At 42.5% G+C, this 23341-nt stretch overlaps 1 protein-coding gene across 5 annotated transcripts in view; it reads left to right on the forward strand.

The window, feature by feature from the left end:
- The window catches only part of PTPN7 (protein tyrosine phosphatase non-receptor type 7), a 294573-nt gene that overhangs the window by 119521 nt on the left and 151711 nt on the right, over positions 1–23341 (forward strand). For 3 of the 5 annotated variants that reach the window (XM_069238938.1, XM_069238937.1, XM_069238939.1), the window contains one exon: positions 21767–21987. The exons of the other annotated variants lie outside the window; for them this stretch is intronic. In XM_069238938.1, the coding sequence (XP_069095039.1) occupies positions 21929–21987 (59 nt within the window). In that variant the 5' untranslated portion in view covers positions 21767–21928. The remainder of the gene's footprint in view (positions 1–21766; positions 21988–23341) is intronic. 5 annotated transcript variants of the gene reach the window in all.

A 23341-nucleotide genomic window follows, 5' to 3' on the forward strand; every position in this document is an offset into this window, starting at 1 on the left:
ACTCCACTCTGTTTAATTTTTCGCAACACAGTGCTCTAAGCGGAGCACGGATTGGGAAAAGCTTTGCAAACTCTGCGAGTGGAGCGGAGTTCACCATCCACCCCTAGTAGCAACCGCTTTCTCTGTTCAGTTACAAATAGTGCCAGAAAGTAATATGTCATGAGTGGTGCCCTTTACAATATGACACAGAGCAGGGGTAGGGAAACAATGCCCTGCAGGTAGGGCTGGTTGTAAGAAGCAGAACGATTTTCCATGTACAAGGATGACAAAAGATGTCTCGAACCAAGGGGCGGTGGGGCTGCAAGGGTGTACCTCCCTTAAAAGAGTGCCAGTAGTGTCTAAGAGCGGAATGTGTGGGGCGAGAAAACTCATTTCTGTCCAGAAATGGGGAAACAATGGCTGGCTGTTGGATTAGGGTCGCAGATAGTATCACAGGTGTTGGCACTTGAGCTTGCAGGGCATACTTCAAGAAAGGAGGTCAAACAATGACTGCATGCATAGCACTTAAGGAAATATTTAGTTTCAAACTATTGATTGCCACTTTTACTTCAAGGCAGCACTCATGTTGGTATCCAATGACCCGAATGTTTTCTCCTCTCTGTTTGTTTTAACCCGAATATTATTTTTTTGACAAAAGCGAATTTGATTTTCCTAAATAATATTTATTTTGGCTGAAATGCCAGGATTTAAATATATAAGCTTTTAATGATGCGCCTGCACTTTTAGTGAACTGATATACATGAACCAGTTTTTTGTAAACATAGGTAAAATTGTCCGTCTTGATACAAACTAGCATACAATTCAGGATTACATGAGAAACTAAAAAAACATATTGCAATAAATTACTAGTTGACTATATTAAATCTAATTAGGAATGACGCAGTTTCATACAAATGTATTATAAAAGCAGAGTGTAAAAGATTCAAAAGTATGTAAATCACATGTAATTATATCAATAATATTGTCAATTTGGTACTAGAAGTTTTCATATGGCCTTCGAAAGTTAATATCTCTCTTTTTATACATCACATCAGTTTTACGCTACAATAGCTTATGCGGTTGTTTTACTGTTTATGTAACACATTGCATGTGATGAATTGTTTTAATAAAGCGTTTTAAACTCAGCAAAACAATCCATCTTCTGAATACCCCACAACAAGTAGTCCATGGAGCTGAATATAAATGTTCTATACACACATCGACAGAATCATGTGAACGATTCTAATTATAATACAATTTGCAAATAGCTTTGTTTTTGCTTAACTTAACAAAACTCTCTAAAATAATATATAACTGAGAGCAGAGAAAGGGATGAGAAAACAAGAATCGCATTGTATTACAAAGCAGTATACCACCACAAGACTATAAACAAAAGTACCTTTAACATCATTATTGAGTGCCATTCATGACACATTGTAAGGCACGGTCCTGTTCTCTACAATGAGCAATTATACAACTATAGGTGGGTAACTATCAAATAGGCAAGGCAAGACACGATCCAGATTTGGAAAACTCCCGATTATTGATAGTTTCACATCTACTATTAATTTTTTACTGTATTTGGCGCTCAAGAGGCCGTGTGAGCTCATCCTGGGTGCAGCTGTGCTGGGGGTGAGGAGTCATAGACATCTACACAAAAAATATTGTCCTTCACCTCTTACCTCCCTTAGGCTCTCTCTCACTAATATCTTTACCACCTCACTCGGCAATGACCCTCCTCAAATATAATGCAAACACTATATCTGGCATGCTACCACCCTTCCCCACCTCCCACAATAGCACCCTTCCCTCCTCTAGTCAAATGCTTAAAAACACCTTGCATTTGCCACTGTCGGCTATTGCTCTTGGTAACACCCCCCTTATCCTAGCGAGATATAAAAAAAAAAACATTTAACCCTCCCATCATGCCTTACAGACCTCGTCTTTACCCACCTGAAGGCACTGTACTCCATTCTCGATGTGACAGTGGAGTGACAGTACCATGCTGACAGTGGCTCTGACTCAGCCATGTCTGTGTGTAATGTGGCAGATCAGTGGGGTGAGCCACACGTGCATGCACATACTAACACATACCCATCGACATGCACACTCACTCATGCCTATCCATTCATAAGAGCATTCACATACACCCACCATTTATAGGCACATACACATTCACACACCCAGTCACAGCATGCACTCATAAATGCCCATACATTCATACATGCGTGCCTCCACCAAAATATTTTTAAAAAGGTATCTACCAGGCCTGGCAGTGATGGCAGGTCCAGCGGTAGCGAAGCAAAAGGCACGGAAAGGCACTGAATGCTTCAGGCAAGAAAAACAAGAAGATCCCACTGCCTCCTTTCATTGACTGGGCTTGTCATGGATCACCAATGAGATGACCCTTCACCACTTGTCACAGGGTAGGATGAGGTTAGTGAGAGTTGCTAATCCCACCCCAATGTGGCGACGAGGCGTCACTGACTGACAGTCTGCCCGTGAGCAGTTCAGGGTTTAAAGCTGAAGGGCTCAAGTCCGAGTCTATTGATGATGCGCTCCCTTGACATTTAGGGAGTGTTCTCATAGGACTTTGCTGGGCTTAGGAGATCACATTCTCAGGGCTGTGAAATTTTCAGTGTGGCAAAGTTTGGCTCAGGCTGCCAGATGCCTGCGCACTTAGCATATGTACAGCGCCTGGGTCGCAGACCTGAACTTGATGAGTCAATCAATCAATCAATCACGTAATTTATGAAGCGCGCTACTCACCTGTCAGGGTCTCAAGACGCTGGGGGGGGAGGGGGTGGGAGCTACTGGTCGAATAGCCATGTCTTGAGGCATTTCCATAAAGTCAGGAGGTCCTGGGTCTGGCGTAGGTGGAGCGGTAGGGAGTTCCAGGTCTTGGCGGCGAGGTGAGAGAAGGATCATCCTCCGTCTGTGGTGCGGCGAATGTGGGGGACGTAGGCGAGGGCGAGGCTGGCGGAGCGGAGCTGGCGGATGGGGGTGTGGAAGGTGAGTCTGTCGTTGAGGTAGGCCGGACCTGTGTTGTGGAGGGCTTTGTGTCTGTGGGTGAGTAGTTTGAAGGTAATCCTCTTTGATACGGGTAGCCAGTGTAGGTCTCTGAGGTGGGCAGAGATGTGGTTGCGGCGTGGGACGTTGAGAATGAGTCCGGCAGAGGCGTTTTGGATACGTTGCATTTTCTTCTGTAGTTTGGCCGTGGTTCCTGCATAGAGTGTGTTGCCGAATTCCAGTCGGCTGCTGACTAGGGCGTGGGTGACTGTCTTTCTGTTTTCGATGGGAATCCACCTGAAGATATTGCGGAGCATGCAGAGGGTGTTGTAACAGGAAGAGGAGACTGCGTTGACCTGCTGAGTCATGCTGAGTGCTGAGTCAAGGATGATTCCCAGGTTCCGTTCTTGGGTGGTGGGGGTGGGCGCGGCTCCAAGGGAGGCAGGCCACCAGGAGTCGTTCCAGGCAGAGGGGTTGCTGCCGAGGATGAGGATCTCTGTTTTGTCTGTGTTTAGCTTGAGGCGGCTTGATTCCATCCAGTTGGCGATGGCGTGAAGTCCATTGTGGAGGTTGTTTCTTGCTGTTGTGGGGTCTTTCATGAGGGAGATGATCAGCTGGGTGTCGTCTGCGTAGGATACTATGTGGATGTGGTGGGATTGTGCGATGTTGGCGAGAGGAGCCATGTAAACGTTGAAAAGTGTTGGGCTGAGGGAGGATCCCTGGGGGACGCCACAGATGGTTTTGGAGGATTCGGACAGGTAGGGTGGAATGCAGACTCTCTGGGTTCTGCCGGAGAGGAAAGAAGAGATCCAGTCGAGGGCCTTGCCATGGATCCCGGCGTTGTGGAGGCGTGTTCGAAGGGTGTGGTGACAAACAGTGTCGAAGGCTGCTGAGAGGTCCAGGAGGATGAGCGCTGCGGTTTCGCCTTCGTCGAGCATGGTCCTGATGCCAACTGAGGCAGCAATGAGTGCGGTCTTCGTGCTGTGGTTATTGCGAAATCCAGATTGGGAGGTATCGAGCGCTTTGCTGTCTTCCAAGAAGCGGGATAGTTGGCTGTTCATGATTTTTTCAATGACCTTCGCTGGAAAGGGGAGGAGGTAGATGGGCCGGTAGTTTTTGGGGTCATCTGGGTCCGCTTTGGGTTTCTTCAACAGGGCGTTGATGTTGGCATGTTTCCATCTCTCTGGGAAGGTGGCTGTCTGGAAGGATCTGTTGATGATGGCGCAGAGGTGGGGGGGATGATGTCGCTGGCTTTGTTGAAGATCTGGTGCGGGCAGGGGCCCGAGGGGGATCCGGAGTGGATGGAGGCCATGGTGTTGATGGTGTCTTCATTGTTGACGTGGGTCCAGGAGCATAGAGGGTTGGTGTTGCTTGATGCATTGGGTTCGTGGTTGTCTGTGGTTGGCTGGTGGGTCTGGGGTTTGAAGCTGTTGTGGATGTCTTTGATCTTTTGAAGGAAGTGAGTGGCGAGGGAGTTGCAGAGCTCCTGTGATGCGAGGGTTCGTGGGAACAGGGCCTGGGGTTGGAGAGTTCTTTGATGATGCCGAAGAGCTCTTTGTTGTTGTGGACGTTGGTGTCTATGCAGCTTTTGTAGTAGGTTCTTTTGGTAGTGCAGATCAGCTGGTGATGTTTGCGGATGGCAGTCTTGAGGGTGATGTGGTTGGATTCGGTGGGTGCAAGGCACCAAGTCTTCTCCATTCTTCGACATTCCCGTTTGGAGGCCTGTAGGTCGGGGTGAACCAGCTGGCTTTGGGTCTGTGGTGGATGTCTGAGGGTTGTTTGAGTGGTGCAAGGGTGTTGGCGCAGTCTTCTATCCATTGATGCAGGTAGGTGGCGGCTGTGTTGGGGTCCCGGGTCCTGGGAGGAGGTGCCTGGGCGAGAGTGGAGATCAGCTGTTCTGTCGAGCGTCTGTTAGGTTGACCTTTGCTCAGCCTGACAGACACCCTTCATGCTTTGCCAAAATATGGAGATTCCCTGCCTGATGTCTGCACAGATTAAAACCTCTGTCAGACCCCAGCTACCAGCATTTGAGTGAGAAAAAGCCATGGGAAGATGGGGAACACAGAAGAGTCACAACAGCTTTGCCTTGCCTCCCACCCGGGGATGCAGCGGATCTGAGTACACACCAGCACCAGCTTCATTACCCAGTTTCCCAGGGCTCTGAAATTAAAGCACTAAAGAATGACACTTGTTTTTCACTTTGCATATTTTCAGAGCACTGAATTACTGTGTTTCAAATATATTATTGTTCATTGAGGTTTCCAATGCAAGCCAAACTTAACATGCATCACTGTGACGGGCCTTGCATGTGTAGGTCTAAAAGACTAGGGCATATGGGCATCAAATCTAGAAACACATAAGCATGTGGAGTGAAGCATACATCAGAGCTTTAACTTCATGGACTTTACTTTGGCTGGTATCTCAAACCCTTTAGGCAGGATCTAGAAGGCTAGAAGCCTTTTAAATCTAGACTGAATTCAAGACCATACTGAAGTCCACCGGTGTTTTCTGATTTTAATTTACTCTCCAAACAAAGGCTGTGGCCGACCAGGAATTTCTTTTTAATGTATTACTTTTTTAAAATTATTTTTTCTCTTGAGGCAGTTTCTAAAACAATACAGAAAAGTAGTACATACAATTATCAACAAACCAATGCATGCTGAGAGCAGATGAGTCATTCAAGCCGTCAGTAGTCACACTGTACATTTAAGAGATTATTAATTTTACTTTATATTATATACAGTAATATTGTCATTATAGATCATACATTAAATATGGACTTGCTTTTTTTGTTAATTTCCCTTCATTAATACGCATCACAGCTTCAATTATTAGAAATTGCAGCTATGCATCCGGCCAGATTATGGAAAAAAGTTGGTTAAGTGAAATAAGAGCTTAAATTCATTAACCAATTAGAGAGTGGAGTCCATATGTTACTGCATTTTATCCTGGCTTTTTTTTTTAACATTTGAACAATTGTTCTTCCATGTAGTAGCATGATAGACAATGTGCCAGCCACTGGAGGAACATTTGAGGATCGATATTCATTCAATTTGTATTTATACGCAGTCTAGTAGTGAAAATTCCCAGAAAAAATGGATAGCTATTAGCGAGTCCGAAATAGTCTGATTCTCCATTCCAAGTAAGATCGGGTAGGGTGTTAGTGTATTGGTGATTGTGCACAGGAAGTCCCCAATCCCCACTCAAACCTCAGACAATAAATTGCAAGCAGCAAACATGTGCACTATACTAGTTTTAATAATGCCATTCCTGGGACATTTTGAGTTTGCCCACCTCCCTCATTTACGCAATTTCATTGGGGTTGAAATAGAATATAGGTTGTATACTGTTTTAAGATATTGGTGGTTTAATCTAACATAAATAAGGCATTATGCCCGATATTTAAGGATTCATGAGAATGTACCATACTTTCATTGATTTGTAATCTTTCAACCCACTTTACTGATTGTGTATTAATATCATCAGAGTCTATATCAGAGAAGTGACAAAACAGAGCTGTAATTGTAGCCCTCACCCCAAGTAACAATGGCCATATTACTAGTATTTATACTCAGAGAATCTGGCTCCAATCAATATTCTGAAAAAATGGCAAATCAGAAGATATTTAAAAAAGCTCTGTTTCCCACGATTATATTTGTCATGCGATAACTGAAAAGCACATAGTTGCCCATATATTGAAATATTACACAATTTGCATACCCCTGCTTGTTCCGATACTTGACAATAACTGTAAGTGTGAATGGCTGCTTCTGTTCATTTTCTTTTGCATTTATTGTTATTTTTTATCACCGGTTCAAGTTGGACTCGAGGATTCATTTTGTGTTACGAAAATAGAGCTAAATGCTGGGTTATGCTCCTTGCGTAGTTCCAAATAATCTTGCGTAGTTTGAATAATTATGCTATTGCAAATTACACCCAGCCTTAGTCAGTATTCTCCAGGTATCCGCGTGTAGTTCAGGCATGCATATATTATCCCATACAATCAAACACGCACTTTTAGTAAATGCAACATGTGGTTATTGAAGACAAATCAAATACAGCTTAAATGGTCTGAGTACTTCACCCACAACTGAACTCTTCCCAATATTGTATGCATATTTGCTTAAGAAAGTAATGAAAATAAATGGTTTTCTCCCCTCTTCATTGTCAAGCACATTTCTTAATAGCCTTATGGACATTCCCCCCCATATATAGGCAGCTTGATGCAAGATATCTGTAACCATACAGCCACAAACTGCCATGATTGTCTCAGATTCCCTCCTCTGAGTTTTACCCCTCTGAACGCCATGCTCTTTCCCCATCCATCCCTCACCCACGTCCACCCTATCTCCAATCCTTTTATCCCATTCTGTCCACACCACAAAATCCCACAACCCTCACCTGTTCCTCTCAACCCAGTGTGGGAACAATCCTACCTACAAGCCTTTAGCTGTTCTCAAGGATGAAATCGCTCCTTACCTGCACCCAGTGAGCCTCCAGTAAATGATAAATATACCACAATGCCTTTTACCCTCCACCCTACATCTCACCTCAAAATAAAAATCAATAAGTATGCCAAAAAAAAAAAAAAAAAGGAGGAAAATAAAATTGATTAACAGCAGAAAGAAGTAGCAGGGCAAACCAAGGCTTAGTCAATAATCAATCTAATCTTTCCAGATATTCTTTGCCTCCATTTCAGAGCTAATACATGGGTAATTTCATCACTTATGATTTTTAGTCTAGCTGAGTTCTACAAGAAGGCCTGCCATCCTTGATTCTTGAAGAGGTTTTCCATTTGTTATAGTCACCAACTTTCCTGTAGTGTTGCATGACAATGGTCAGGTCTTGCAAAGAAGATATCACGAAAAGCTTCTTTACTTTATTTCCGACAGGTCTTCTCAAAGATTATGTGCCTTACATGAAAGTTCTCAAAAAGTACAAGAATGGCTCTTGGTCTGTGTGCTCTTTGTATTTCTGACTCCCAGATCTAGTCATCAAGCTCTGGAAATGCAGATTGAAAAAAACTGAATGACGAAGCCTCTGACCTCCCTCAGAGCCTTCATTGATACCCAGTATTCTCAAGCTATTGTGCCATTGGAGATTTTCAAATTTTCCTATTTCCATTGGATTTCTATTTTCTGGGGTGGAATGGCCTAAACAACCCGGGCTAATCCACGCATACGTTCGTCACGAAAGGGGAACAATGCTTGCCTTAACCACGACTGGCTGTATGTGTGGTTACGTCTGAGATCGGTCTAGTGGTGCGAATGGGCAGAGCAGGAAGGATTGGGAGAGGGAAAGGTGAGGTAAGTGGCATTGCATCAGGGTTTGGGGATGTAGGTTTTAGGGGTTGGGTGGATGTAGGGCTCAGGGTGGATTTAGGACTTTTGGGTAATTTTTTTTTACAGGGGCAGGGTTTTAGGGCTCAGGGCGGGGAGGGTCTGGGGCCAGGTTTTGGTGCAGAAGTTTTTAGGGGTGGGGAAGGTTTTAGGGCTAGGGCAGTGGTTCCCAAACATTTTCGACCCACGGCTCCCTTGATCTATTGGCCACTGGCTGCGGCTCCCCATTATGTTACTTTTTGTTGGCGGGTGGGGGATGTAAGCCTGGCCTAGGGAGTACATCCATTTTTCTCCCTGAAAAGAATTGGGATGACGCCAATGAAGGTATTGTAATTCTATATATAACTGTAAAAAATAAAAATGTAACAGTTGTTTAATTACAGCATGCATAGGGTTTTTTAGTAAGGGGAAAATATTGGTTGACGTAACCCTAGTAAAATGGGCAGGTCTCATTTTTATGTAGTTATAACATAACTGTTTAAATATTGTGAAATGTAGAATCCCTTTAGTTGTGTTTAACCACTAGAGGGCGCTCAAGGACACAATTAAAAAAGAGCTGCTACAACTGAGTAGTTTTATTTTGTACGAACTGGCCCAAGGGCTATAAATAGCTCAGTGGTTCCCAAACTGTGTGCGGCGCCCCTGGCTAGTTTTGATGGCGCACCAGCGAGCCGCGGCGCACAGATTGGGAACCACTGGGCTAGGGGCAGGTGGGGGACGTTGGGGTAATTTAGTTTTTAGGGGTTGGAGAAGGCTATAGGGTCAGGGCGGGTGGACGGTCGGGGTAGTTTTTGTTATTACAAGGGCCAGGGTTTTAGGGGGTGGTCAAAGTAGTTTTTATTTTACAGCTGCAGGGTTTTAGGGCTTGGGCGGGGAGAGGCTCGGGTCGGGTATTGAGGGGTTTTAGGGGTAGATGGTAGTTTTAGGGCTCAGGGTGGGTGGGAGGGGTTAGGTTAGTTTTTTTTGTTAAGATGGAGGTTGCATATCACAACCACACATGCCATTACCACATATTCCTTCACTGAGCATGCTTTTTAATGAAATTAGTTGTAAAGGCATGCGTGGTAAAGACATGGTCATGCTTCTGACTACGTTGTTAAGGCATGGGTGGTTCTGGCATGCATAGTTGTGTCATACAACCATTTTCGAAGAGTGATGACAATGTGTTTGTTTCTTCCTGACAGCGTCATCTAATTCAATATTAGTAGTGCTCTCTTTTACTTGTGAGATATGTTCCATGATATCTGAACATACTGTTGAGAATTTTCAGATTGCCCCTTGTAGCTTTCTTGTTGCAGCACAGGCTTTCCTATTGTCTCTTTTTGTCTCCTCCATGTCACTCATAATCCCCCGATATATCACCTTCAGAGATAGTGTGTTGCCTCTCTAATCTTCTCCTTGCGAGATTTGAGACAGTAGGTAAATCATTAAGACCTGTGTAGACGAATAGTCCCAGTCCAAACTGCTAACTAACCCAGCTGTGTTTCTGGTACTTCCAAATTACTTTTGAACAGTCTGCAGTCCTTTCTTACCATTGTCTCATGACACATAGAGCCTGATTAGGAGAGCTGGCCCTCTAAGGACCTCCAGCCTCACTGCCCTAGTTGTACCGCTGCAACTGTAGTGGTCCGACCACCACATTACAACCCTGGCGGGTGGACTCACCAGGACACCGCATTCCCACCATGAACATTGTTCCCTACAGGATGACTGCGGTCGGAGTTGTAACCAGCCTGGGTGGCGCTGAACTCAGTACTGCCTGGCACCCCACTTTCTGCCAGCCTTTTCATGGCAGGGACCCAACGATGAAAACACTGGTGGAAAGCCAGTGCCGGTGGCTACCGGGGTGCCCCTGCATGCCCATGGGACCCTGGGCAGTGCAGGGTCCCCCCTGTCCAGCACTTTTGGAATGTGCACTGTCTGAACTGCAGACAGTGCACATTCTGAGGGTGCTGGAGTGCTTTGATATTGTCCTTGGCTCCCTTATAGAGCTGAGGCCAGTATCATAGCACTGTGCCTGCCAGTCAGCCCGGCGTGAATGAGTATTACAATGTTCCTGCTGCTCAACCCGGCAGGAACATTGTAATATGGTCGTTGGGGACGCCATTGCCATGACAGTGGCGCCTCCCCAGGGGTTTCGAGGTCTGCTTTTAGGGCCACCAAAGTCATAATGAGGCACATAACCTTTATCAAAGTCCATGGAATTACAACTGTCTGAGTCCTTGCTACCATCTGACAAATCTGTTGTAATCTCAGAATGTGAAAAGAATTGCTTACCAGCAACCTACAAATGAAACTTTATAGACCATTGAGCTCTGTTTCAGGGGTTTATTAGATTCAGCATTAGGTTTAGTAGATTACCCTTCTGTGACACTAATTGCACTGCTGCTGCCTTCCTGGTGCCCTGCCTTGAAGCTGTTTTCATTTTTCGCTAGTCGAGGTCTTTATTGTTCTCTTCTGTAGCTCAGTCAGTCTGAAGCTTGACACCATTGTTGTGACTGAGTCTGACTCCTTCAGTGCAAGACCCTTGATTATTTGTATTTGTGATTCTAGAAGGCAGACTAGTGATATCAACCATAACATCCTTAAAGACTAAGGGCCTAATTTAGAACTTGGCATACGGGTACTCCATCACAACGGTGACGGATATCCTGCGTGCCGAAATCTAAATCACATAGGATAGAATGGGATTTAGATTTCAGACAAAAACTCAAGCTGCTATCTCCCTATCTAAACCACTAAACTGTGCTTTTGCCAGGGTATAGGTTAAAGCCCTAGTTTGTAGTGTCTGTTCAGTTTGAGAATGTTGCAGTTGTGCCCCCATATTGTGTAAGATCATTGAAGCTGCCAGGGGTTTTGTCTGAGTTGGGGATCAGAGAATTCTGACTGCAGACATTTAGGTTTACAGCAATAGAATTTTCAGCCTTTACTGATGTCATTAGGCTTCATACGCGTTGCTCCAGCTGAACCCCTCTTCGTTCTTATATCTAGGGATCCAGGAAAGAAACTGGTTATTAAGGTATTTACATCGTGGGGAGCAATTGCCAACTTCATTCGGATTACTACACTTTGAGGTGCCATGTTTGCCATTGATGACGGGGTCAGGCTGCAACCTTCCTGCTCTCAGTGGTGCCACACTGCTTGCCATAGGAATTTTAGGCAGATAGGTTGGTTTGGGCTGTTTGGGAGCCATATCGATGCAGCGGACCTGCATCCCAGTGACTGTCCACTGGAGAGAACAAAGGCCAAGACCAAGCGATCACTGGATCTTCATCCCTCAAGCGTTAGCTGCGCAGAGTTCAGGTACACAGATCCAGAAAGCCATTTTAGTGAGAAAATTGGGCATTACTATCTGCAGACTATAACAAGGCTACTTTGAGAAGAGAGAGAAGCGCTACTTGCGGGAAACTGGCACTTTGTTGCTGTACCCCCCACATTTGTTTTCACAGGGTGCACCACAACATATGTGAAAGCCTAGCTGCATGAGCAATATGCCCCCACTGTGACCTTGCCAAACCTGGGACATAGTGAGTGAACAGAGCAACCATTTTAATGCATGTGCTGGACACTGGTCAGTATGAGTTTCCCAGATACGTGATGGTCACTCTGAGCCCTGGGTTGTTTTGTATCAAACAACTCAGAATGATGAATTCAAACTCATACCAGTATTGGATTTATCCCTACATGTACCCAGGGGTCAACTTAGAGGTGCATCCTGCAAAAGCTAACTAAGCTGGCATAGTTGCTGAGTGGTTCTATCCAGCATGCCACCTCTAGACATCCAATCTACAAGCCTTGGGGGAGAGATCTGTCTCCCTGGTTTGTAGAACAAAGCCCTGCCTGGGTAGAGGTGCCAACACCCCCTCCCTCAGGAATGTGCGCTGCCCAGGCGGAGCGCTTCAAAAGGCTAACCGCCTTTGAAACTCAACACCCAGGCCTGCTGCTAGCAGCAGATGATCACCCCCCTTGCAAACTCCCACTTTTGGCGGGAGCAAAGGTGGAAAACCAACCAAAAGTAAGAAGTTGCTGTGACTTGGAACCTCCATTTCATTTTCCTCCATCTTGGATGGAATGAAAATAGCCAATCAGGTATAGGGATGGGGTTTATATACAGTATGGAGGGGTAGATGGTCACTTCCAGGTTCCCCCTCAAATGCCCACTAAATATAGTATTTAGTGGGCATCCCTAGAGCAAGAAATCAGATTTGATGGACAAAAAGAAGACCAGCACCAAGAAGATGCAAGGCACAAGAACTGTGGACCTGCTGCACAAAGAAAAGGTGCCAAACCCCACCTGCCACACCCAGGACCCAACAATCGTCGTTGAGGAGCTGCTGGACAACTGGAAAAACTCTAAAGAAACCCAGAAATCGCCCAAGAACTCCCTCTAGAGTGGAGGTACCCCTCTGCAACAAGAAGAATCCAGCAGATCAATGAAGGTCACTTCACTGACCAGCCACTAACTCCTGAACCGGAAGTCACAGCTAGACCCAGCAACACACCAATGACCACAAAGACAAACCCTGCAAGTGTACCAAGCATGGTGGCACTGTTCCCTCCAGTGGTCGAATCATGCCAATACCCTGGGTATTGGTCAGCTGACATCAGACAACTTGAAAACCAGCCCACCTGGGCTGAAAAAGAACCAGGAGGAAGCCCCAGTTGAGGGACTTCAGGAACACCCTGGACCTCCCACCAGAGTGCCCACTTTGTCCTGCAAACTACCCTTGAAGCAACTTACCTCCAATTCCAAAAGGCATCTTTGCGCACAGCTCCTGGCTCACCGATTCACTCTGCAACCTACCACCCTGTGCCCTGCAATGAAGAACCTGCTGTGCCCAAACAGTCCCTCGCCAGTTGGGACCTCACCACTCCAAGGGAACCCCAAGGAACCACCTCTAAAGTTACCTGTGCAGTGCTTTTCCAAGTGGTTCCTCGCACTTGGCCTGCACCAGTTCCAGAGACCTTTCACCGCTGCTCCCACCAGAACCGGGAACTGCCCGACCTTCTCCAGCTTGCACAGTATGCCCACCGATGACCTCGACCAACCTGCAAAAGAAGAACTTGGTAAACCAACTGTACAATTTTATATGCATTTTTAAAGGTAACTTGCCCTTGATTCCTATGGTGTAGAATTACGTACAATTTTATTAAACTTCAAAAATACATATCTCAAAACGTTCTTAACCAATTGTGGTAATCTTGGTCTTAAAATTTACATACAAATTTGAAGTATTTTTATAAATTGGTCTGAAGTTATTCCTTTGAGTGTGTGAGTTGCAAGATTGATGCTGTGAGAACAACAAATGCTTTGCACTTCTCCTAGATTAGCCTAACTGCTCGACCAAGTTACCTTAAAAATTAGAACATTAGGTGATCTAGTTTTACCCCTGTAAACCAATGTGTGGTTGTCTGGACCTCCTGCACAGTGTGCCTAGCTTTACACACTACATAGAGCGCCAGCCTCCTACACTACGATCATTCACGCGGTCACCATCTTGTTCCCACTCACCAGAGTTGTCAAAGGAAATAATTAGCAAATGAAAAGAGAGAAGGAACCCAGCTATCCCCATAAGCATTTGTCACTTTTATCTTGGGTAATTAATTATCCAGCTGGCTGTAGTGGGAGACCTCAGTAGACTGATGTGCAACTGTATGTAACCAGACCCTTCCTATGATACACTTTCTCAATCCTCAAGATGAGTAAGAGACAAACATAACCGGGAAAGTGATGTTCTTTCTCAAGCTCTTCCAAAAGCCGAAAGTGCCTATTTGCAAACTATATTTTGTAGCACATTTAGTAGAACTAGAATAATACTACAAAAGTTTTCTAAAATGCTATTAACAAACCTACTAGTGTAAATATCTTATCTTTTCTATATAGTGGTCCTCACACATGTTAGTTTACTACTTATTAGTAAATGTGGGTGGGGCTAGGGACTGGTGAGAAAAAGGGGAACGATTAAAGGGGAGGAAGGAGGTGTTTAAGCAGGATTAGGGAGGGGTGTAAGGAGGGACATCACCCACCCACAAAAGTCGAAGTCTACTGCTATTAACAAACTGCACTTCTAAAGATACTGCAGTCAAAAAGGGACCCAAAACAATAGTAAATTATTCCAGCTCTGAGCTGGAGTAAATCCAGCACTCATGGCCAGCCACCAGTAGTGCAACACTTTCACATAGGAAATAAGGAAGGTAGTGCCTTAAAAGGAATTCCTTTTGGACATATTTTTAAATTAAATTATATTAAATGTTTAAAAATAGTTCACAATATAAAAAATATAATTTCGTTTTAAAAGAAATCTGTAAATGAAGCGTATTAATAATTTAAATATAAAATATTTTAACACGCTTTTTTTAAATTAAATTAATGTAACATTTTGAAAAATATATAATTCAATTACTTTTAATTATATACATCAATTATTGAGGCATACTAATGTTTTTTACTTTATGTAGTAATGTTTTTTAATATAAAATTCTGAAAATTAATTTAATTTAAATTATTACATGTAAAAGAAATCTAAATTAAGTCAATAGTTCTGTAGCATTTTTAAATGTGTTCTTTATTTAAAATAAAATATTAAATTAATTTATATTCATATTTATCATAAAATAGGCTTACTATTTTTATTCGAGTTAAATAAACCTTTTTAATTTTCCCTATACTTTACCATAAGGAGACTCCACAATCGGAGCGGAGAGCTCCCTATCGTAAAACATAGGAAAAATTAAGGTTTATTAAACTTTCTAATAAGAAAGTACAAATGCTTTTTATATTTAATATTGTTGTAAATTAATTTTATATAATTTAATTTAACATTATTTTGTGTAGTGTTTTATTTTAAGGCCCTGTCTAAATTATTTGCGATGAGAAAGTGTAGCAGTATCAGTGGTTGGTCATGTGTGGTGCTAGATTTGCTATTTTTTCTTTTTGGCAGTAGTAACTTACATGCATTAATTTGGCTCCTCCCTCTTTTTCAGAGGGTGGGGGCATGTAAGTATACAATTCGAAGTAATTGTTACTCAGATTTTGTGAACTGCCAAAATAATTAATGTTACTCAAAGTACAAGAGTAAATTACAAGTGTAACTTGCTCAGAGATGTAAGTTATCTTTGTGAATAGTCCTGAAACGGTTCATGTCGTAACTTGCAGGTGCACTGCAATGGACTCATTACCCATGTGAGCTATTTTACCAGTTTTGACAGCTGAGACCTGTTTTATACACACGGATCTCATCAGCAAGATCCTTAGCCACCCGAACTACATTACTAGCTGATAGTGCTGGCCAGCAGATAAAGTTAATTATATTGCGTGATGGGATAACTCCTTTACTGTGGAAATCTGTGGGTATCTTGATGGTCACTGTTTCAGATCTTCCTGAGGCAAAATCAGCTTTAATTTTTCCTCCAATTAAGTTGGTTCATAAAACCTTTCAATTACAGTGCTATATCAAGAATGCTGTAACATGCGGAATGTGAAAAAAACAAACACAAATATGTGGGAAATGAATGTAACAATGGGTGCAGTAAAAAAGCTTGTTACTTTGACATGTGGGCCAAGTATTGCTTAATTGAGGCGGGGTTTGTCAGTGGGGTCCACCAGCACTCAGTTTTGGGGAACATTTACTTTTCTGAATGAGACATTTACCAGAAGCAAGACAGGGAAAACAGAGCAGCTAGATGGAGGAGCAGAAAGACGGATAAACTGTCATGAATGTAGAAAGCAGGGACAGGCAAGTGTGAGAAAAAGGGGCAAAGACTGCCTAGTAATTGGTTAAAGAGGTGGCATAGTTGCTGACTGGTTCTATCCAGCATGCCACCTCTAGACATCCAATCTACACACCTTGGAGGAGAGATCTGTCTCCCTGGTTTGTAAAACAAAGCCCTTCCTGGGTAGAGGTGCCAACACCCCCTCCCTCAGGAATGTGCGCTGCCCTGGCAGAGAGCTTCAAAGGGCTTAACCGCCTTTGAAACTCAACCCCCAGGCCTGCTGCTAGCTTCAGATGATCACCCCCCTTGCAAACTCCCACTTTTGGTGGGCGCAAAGGTGGAAAACCAACCAAAAGTAAGAAGTTGCTGTGACTTGGACCCTCCATTTCATTTTCCTCCATCTTGGATGGAATGAAAATAGCCAATCAGGTATAGGGATGGGGTTTATATACAGTGTGGAGAGGTAGATGGTCACTTCCAGGTTCCCCCTCCAATGCCCACTAAATATAGTATTTAGTGGGCATCCCTAGAGCAAGAAATCAGATTTGATGGACAAAAAGAAGACCAGCACCAAGAAAATCCAAGGCACAAGAACTGTGGACCTGCTGCACAAAGAAAAGGTGCCAAACCCCACCTGCCACACCCAGGACCCAACAATCGTCGTTGAGGAGCTGCTGGACAACTGGAAAAACTCTAAAGAAACCCAGAAATCGCCCAAGAACTCCCTCTAGAGTGGAGGTACCACTCTGCAACAAGAAGAATTCAGCGAATGAATGAAGGTCACTTCACTGACCAGCCACTAACTCCCAAACCAGAAGTCACAGCTAGACCCAGCAACACACCAATGACCGCAAAGACAAACCCTGCAAGTGTACCAAGCTTGGTGGCACTGTGCCCTCCAGTGGTCAAATCATGCCAATACCCTGGGTATTGGTCAGCTGAAATCAGACACCATGAAAACCAGCCCACCCGGGCTGAAAAAGAACCAGGAGGAAGCCCCAGTTGAGGGACTTCAGGAACACCCTGAACACCTCCCACCAGAGTGCCCACTTTGTCCTGCAAACTACCCTTGAAGCAACTTACCTCCAGATCCAAAGGGCATCTTTGCGCACAGCTCCTGGCTCACCGATTCACTCTGCAACCTACCACCCTGTGCCCTGCAATGAAGAACCTGCTGTGCCCAAATGGTCCCTCACCAGTTAGGACCTCACCACTCCAAGGGAACCTCAAGAAACCACCTCTAAAGTTACCTGTGCAGTGCTTTTCCAAGTGGTTCCTCGCACTTGGCCTGCACCAGTTCCAGAGACCTTTAACCACTGCTCCCACTGGAACCGGGAGCTGCCCGACCTTCTCCAGCTGGCACAGTATGCCCACCGATGACCTCGACCAACCTGCAAAAGAAGAACTTGGTAAACCAACTGTACGATTTTATATGCATTTTTAAAGGTAACTTGCCCTTGATTCCTGTGGTGTAGAATTACGCACAATTTTATTAAACTTCAAAAATCCATATCTCAAAACGTTCTTAACCAATTTTGGTAATCTTGGTCTTAAAAATTACATACAAATCTGAAGTATTTTTATAAATTGGCCTGAAGTTATTCCTTTGAGTGTGTTAGTTGCAAGATTGATGCTGTGGGAACAACAAATGCTTTGCACTTCTCCGAGATTAGCCTAACTGCTCGACCAAGTTACCTTACAAATTAGAACATTAGGTGATCTAGTTTTACTCCTGTAAACCAATATGTGGTTGTCTGGACCCCCTGCACAGTGTGTCTAGCTTTACACAATACATAGAAGGCCAGCCTCCTACACTACGATCATTCACGCGGTCACCATCTTGTTCCCACTCACCAGAGTTGTCAAAGGAAATAATTAGCAAATGAAAAGAGAGAAGGAACCCAGCCATCCCCATAAGCATTTGTCACTTTTATCTTGGGTAGTTAACTATCCAGCTGGCTGTAGTGGGAGAACTCAGTGGACTGATGTGCAACTACATGCAACCAGACCCTTCCTATGATACACTTTCTCAATCCTCAAGATGACTAAGAGACAAACATAACCGGGAAAGCGATGTTCTTGCATGAGCTCTTCGAAAAGCCGAAAGTGCCTATTTGCAAACTACATTTTGTAGCACATTTAGTATAACTAGAATAATACTACAAACGTTTTCTAAAATGCTATTAACAAACATACTAGTGTAAACATCTTATCTTTTCTATATAGTGGTCCTCACACATGTTAGTTTACTACTTAATAGTAAATGTGGGTGGGTCTAGTGACTGGTGAGAAAAAGGGGAGTGATTAAAGGGGAGGAAGGAGGTGTTTAAGCAGGATTAGGGAGGGGTGTAAGGAGGGACATCACCCACCCACAAAAGTCGAAGTCTACTGCTATTAACAAACTGCACTTCTAAAGATACTGCAGTCAAAAAGGGACCCAAAACAATAGTACATTATTCCAGCTCTGAGCTGGAGTAAATCCAGCACTTATGGCCAGCCACCAGTAGTGCAACACTTTCACATAGGAAATAAGGAAGGTAGTGTCTTAAAAGGCATATTTTAGGACATATTTTTTAATTAAATATATTAAATGTTTAAAAATAGTTCACAATATAAAAAATATAATTTAGTTTTAAAAGAAATCTGTAAATGAAGCGTATTATAATTTAAATATAAAATATTTTAACAAGCTTTTTTTTAATTAAATTAATGTAACATTTTGAAAAATATATAATTCAATTACTTTTTATTAATTATATACATCAATTATTAATGCATACTAATGTTTTTTTACTTTATGTACTAATGTTTTTTTTAATATAAAATTCTGAAATCTAATTTAATTTAAATTATTACATTTAAAAGAAATCTAAATTAAGTCAATAGTTCTGTAGCATTTTTAAATGTGTTCTTTATTTAAAATAAAATATTAAATTAATTTATATTAATATTTATCTTAAAAATAGCTTACTAGTTTTATTCAAGTTAATAAACCTTTTTAATTTTCCCTATACTTTACCATAAGGAGACTTGACAATCGGAGTGGGGAGCTCCCTATCGTAAAATATAGGAAAAATTTAGAAGGTTTATCAAACTTTCTAATAAAAAAGTACAAATGCTTTTTATATTTAATATCATTGTAAATTCATTTCATATAATTTAATTTAACATTATTTTGTGTAGTGTTTTATTTTAAGGCCCTGTCTAAATTATTTTCGATGAGAGGGTGTTGCAGTATTAGTGGCTGGTCATGTGTGGTGCTAGACTTGCTATTTTTTCTTTTTGGCAGTAGTAACTTACATACATTAATTTGGCTCCACCCTCTTTTTCAGAGGGTGGAGGCATGTAAGTCTACACTTCGTAGTAATTGTTACTCAGATTTTGTGAACTGCCAAAATAATTAATGTTACTCAAAGTACAAGAGTAAATTACAAGTGTAACTTACTCAAAGGTGTAAGTTATCTTTGTGAATAGTCCTGAAACGGTTCATGTCGTAACTTGCAGGTACACTGCAATGGACTCATTACCCATGTGAGCTATTTTACCAGTTTTGACAGCAGAGACCTGCTTCATAAACATGGATCTCATCAACAAGATCCTTAGCCACCCGATCTACATTACTAGCTGATATTGCTGGCCAGCAGATAAAGTTAATTATAGTGCTTGATGGGATAACTCCTTTACTCTGGAAATCCGTGGGTAACTTGATGGTCACTGTTTCAGATCTTCCTGGGGCAAAATCAGCTTTAATTTTTCCTCCAAATAAGTTGGTTCATAAAACCTTTCATTTACAGTGCCACATCAAGAATGCTGTAACATGCGGCATGTGAAAAAACCAAACACAAATATGTGAGCAATGAATGTAACAATGGGTGCAGCTTGTTAATTTTACATGTGGGCCAAGCATTGATAATTGAGGCGGGGTTTATCGGTGGGGTCCAGCAGCACTCATTTTTGGGGACCATTTACTTTTCTGAATGAGACATTTACCAGGAGCAAGACAGGGAAAACAAAGCAGCTAGATGGAGGAGCAGAAAGACGGATAAATTGTCATGAATGTAGAAAGCAGGGACAGGCAAGTGTGAGAAAAAGGGGCAAAGACTGCCTAGTAGTTGATTAAAGAGGAGTGAGGTATATTTAAGACTACTCAGCCTTTTATGTGCACTGACATTTAATTGGGCCAGCCATGGACTGCAGAGTATTGCTTTGGGCACTGGCACTCATTCTTTTATAAATTAAACGATGGGACTATGCTTTGTTGTTGCTTTTGCTGTAAACAGAGTCGGGAACCCTAATGAGAACTTTGTCGACGTATGCAGCCTCATCTTCTCCTCACACACGGCTAAAGTCCTGACCCCAGCCTTCCCAGTCACATAGTGATCCTCCTAACACTTCTCATTTACTTATGGCGCTGGTGGGTGATTGATTCTAGAGGGCAGGGTAGGTGTGGCATTTCTGAATAAAAATGATAGCATCTTAAGCTAATTTTAGGTTACGTTAATTTGCATGGTCTGTGAAAGTCAATTGGAGTCAATTAAATGGTCTAAATTGTAGAGAGAATTTTGAACTTTAGCAGCTGGAAAAACAGTTGATTGTAAATGAAATATTCCCAGCAGTTTGTACTTTTATAAAAGCAAACAGAAAATCATAGTTTTCTTTTGTGACTTTTTGTGATCCTATCAATTATACATCTAGGCCTCTAAATTTCAATATAAAGCTCAAATAGGACCAGTGCTTTCATTAGAGGGCTCTCATTAAAACTTCGAAAGGTGTAGGGCAATAGAGAAGGATCATGTGAGGAGATGTGGAGAGTCTGGATAAGAATGTGGGTCATTGTGTTAGTATGCTGGTGCAGTGATGGTAGTTGTCCTGTCTGTTGATATGTTAACTTGTATTTATGTATACTGCGTGTACCTTGCAAATTACATTATTGTCAATAACTCTGGTTAAGAGTGGAAAATATTAACTTTAAATTTTACTCATTGTGCTTTTGCATCTGAAAAAGGTTATATGTAATCAGACATTTTCTGACACATTACATTTGTCCAGGAAGAGATGGCAAAATTATTAGTTCTACACTCTACATCTTTTACATTAGTTTCTTAAATACTTGCCATTCTTAAACCACACCCAAAATATATTGATTTGTGTCACTTTAGGGTCCCCTTAGTTTTCAGTTCACTCAAAGGACTGTCTGCTGTACAGCTCCGCCTCAGCTTCCTTACACAGTTGGACACAGACATTGAAGGGCGCAGAAGAAAGCAGTGGCGAGAAGTTTGAGCAAAGGTGGTGCATTTCATGTTCCTGGATCCTCTTGGGTCACCTCGGTTTATCCCACAACTTTACATTTGTGCTCCAATAAAGGGGTCCTGTGGGACAGTGCAGAAGAATAGAGGATAGGAAAAAAGGGCCTAGACCCTGTACCATACGAAATCACTTTTCATTTCATAAGTGTGGCACAGTTCCCTCATTGGGGGCTCAGTAATGCCATAGGTAGGAAGAGACCACCTCTCTCTATGGGACGTCACAGTGGGAACATGCCTAGTGCAGGATGGGAAGCCATTCATAATTTTGCCTTTATAGCATAAGTGCTCACTGCACCTAGAACCTAGAACTCTATCTTTCTACCATTGACTAAACTATCATACTGCTTGCAAATAGAAATACATGTACATCTTCTAAGGTTCTTTGCATCATGCTTCACTGCATTTCCTTCTTGGTTTCAGGATTTTCTTCCTACTATGACGGCCTGGGGACATTCTTGCACCCTTTTCCCTTTCTGCGCCTCCACCTGAGGTCAGTAGCACTGGCACAGCATGGTCCTTTGCTGCTTTTGTTCTGCCGGAGTCAGTTCTGTTGATCGGTCACATTAGACTCTGAGGACAAGTATGGAACAGATACTCAATCAATGCAGCTCAGTCAAGAAACATGCCCGCCTTCAGGAAAGGTAAGCAGCTATTGCATCAAAGAACTGCCATGTATTATCCTAATGGTCAGAGGTATAGCAAGTAGACAAAGTAGGTATAAAACCACATATATTGCTTGAGACATTGGCAGGTATCATTATCTCCTGCTGTGCCCTTAGCTCCTAGAACAAAGTAACAGGTGCCAGAAGGTATTACTGTCATCCAGAGGAAATACATCAAGCAATGATTCAAAATGTGATATATAGAAGAAGAGAACATCAAGACTCGCCTGTGGCCTTCAGCTCATGTAAGTCATGGCCACCCCCACACTCAACATTGGTCCCAAATTTGCATTTTACACTCTGTGTATCTACTTATGTATTATATAAAGTATGTGTGGCCACGCTGTCCATGAATAATAAGGGGGAGTTGTGGTAAGCGTAGTCATTCGAAAGTCAGAATTTGTTTCTGGTAAAGTAAGGAGAAAGTTACTGTTTACTAAACCTGGAGACAAGCAATGTTTTAAAAGTGTTTCTGCATGTTTGGAATCTGTGTAGCTCTTAAGGAGAAATACTTAGAAAGGATATATGATGTGATGCAGCGCCAAGTGCTCATTGCTGGACTGCACCCAAAATATATAATATTCATCTATACATAAGACCTTCAGGATACGGTGATTGGTAAATCTGCAGATGCTGGTTGAAACATGCATTTCCCGTTAAACTCGTGCTATTTCGCCATAATAAGTAAGTAGCAGGTTGCCTGCCAATCTTGCATCCTCTTCATAAAAATGAAGTGAATAAAAAAAACTGACAACACGTATTTCGTGATGCTTACAGCTTACTTTGGCCCAAGTAGCAGTGAATCCTTATCGCTAGATCGCCTTACTAAATTGTGACTTTATTGAATTACTAAAGATTCGGCAAAGGTATACAGTTTGCTCTGGTTTCGTAACGCTTCACAATAAATTGAGAAATGTTAATGTATATTTTCACTTTCCTTACTACAGATGTTTGAGTTTTCACATAACTTCTCTTAACATTTACACATAATGTATCAGATTTGCACTGCAGCTAACCTGGGATTGATGCTATAATAAAAAAATCAGTATGGTTTTAAGTGAAGGGCATAAATGGATATTTAATCATTTCATACGCCTTTCACTGTGTCCATTGATGAAAAAGCCATTTCATAAGCAAAATGGCAGAATTCCTAGTAGAATCTTCGACCTCCTTAAGGGATAACTCAATGGTCATTTACCGCTGATATCCTGGGATCCGTTCTGCTATGTTACTGCATAATGAACAAAGTACAACCTTTAATGGACTTCAATCTCACAATAACGAGGGCGAGCAGCAAAATACTTTTCAGAGAGGGAGAGTGTGGGAAATGAAG

This window comes from Pleurodeles waltl, chromosome 6, assembly GCF_031143425.1.
Source record: "Pleurodeles waltl isolate 20211129_DDA chromosome 6, aPleWal1.hap1.20221129, whole genome shotgun sequence".
In the NCBI taxonomy this organism is placed as follows: domain Eukaryota; kingdom Metazoa; phylum Chordata; class Amphibia; order Caudata; family Salamandridae; genus Pleurodeles; species Pleurodeles waltl.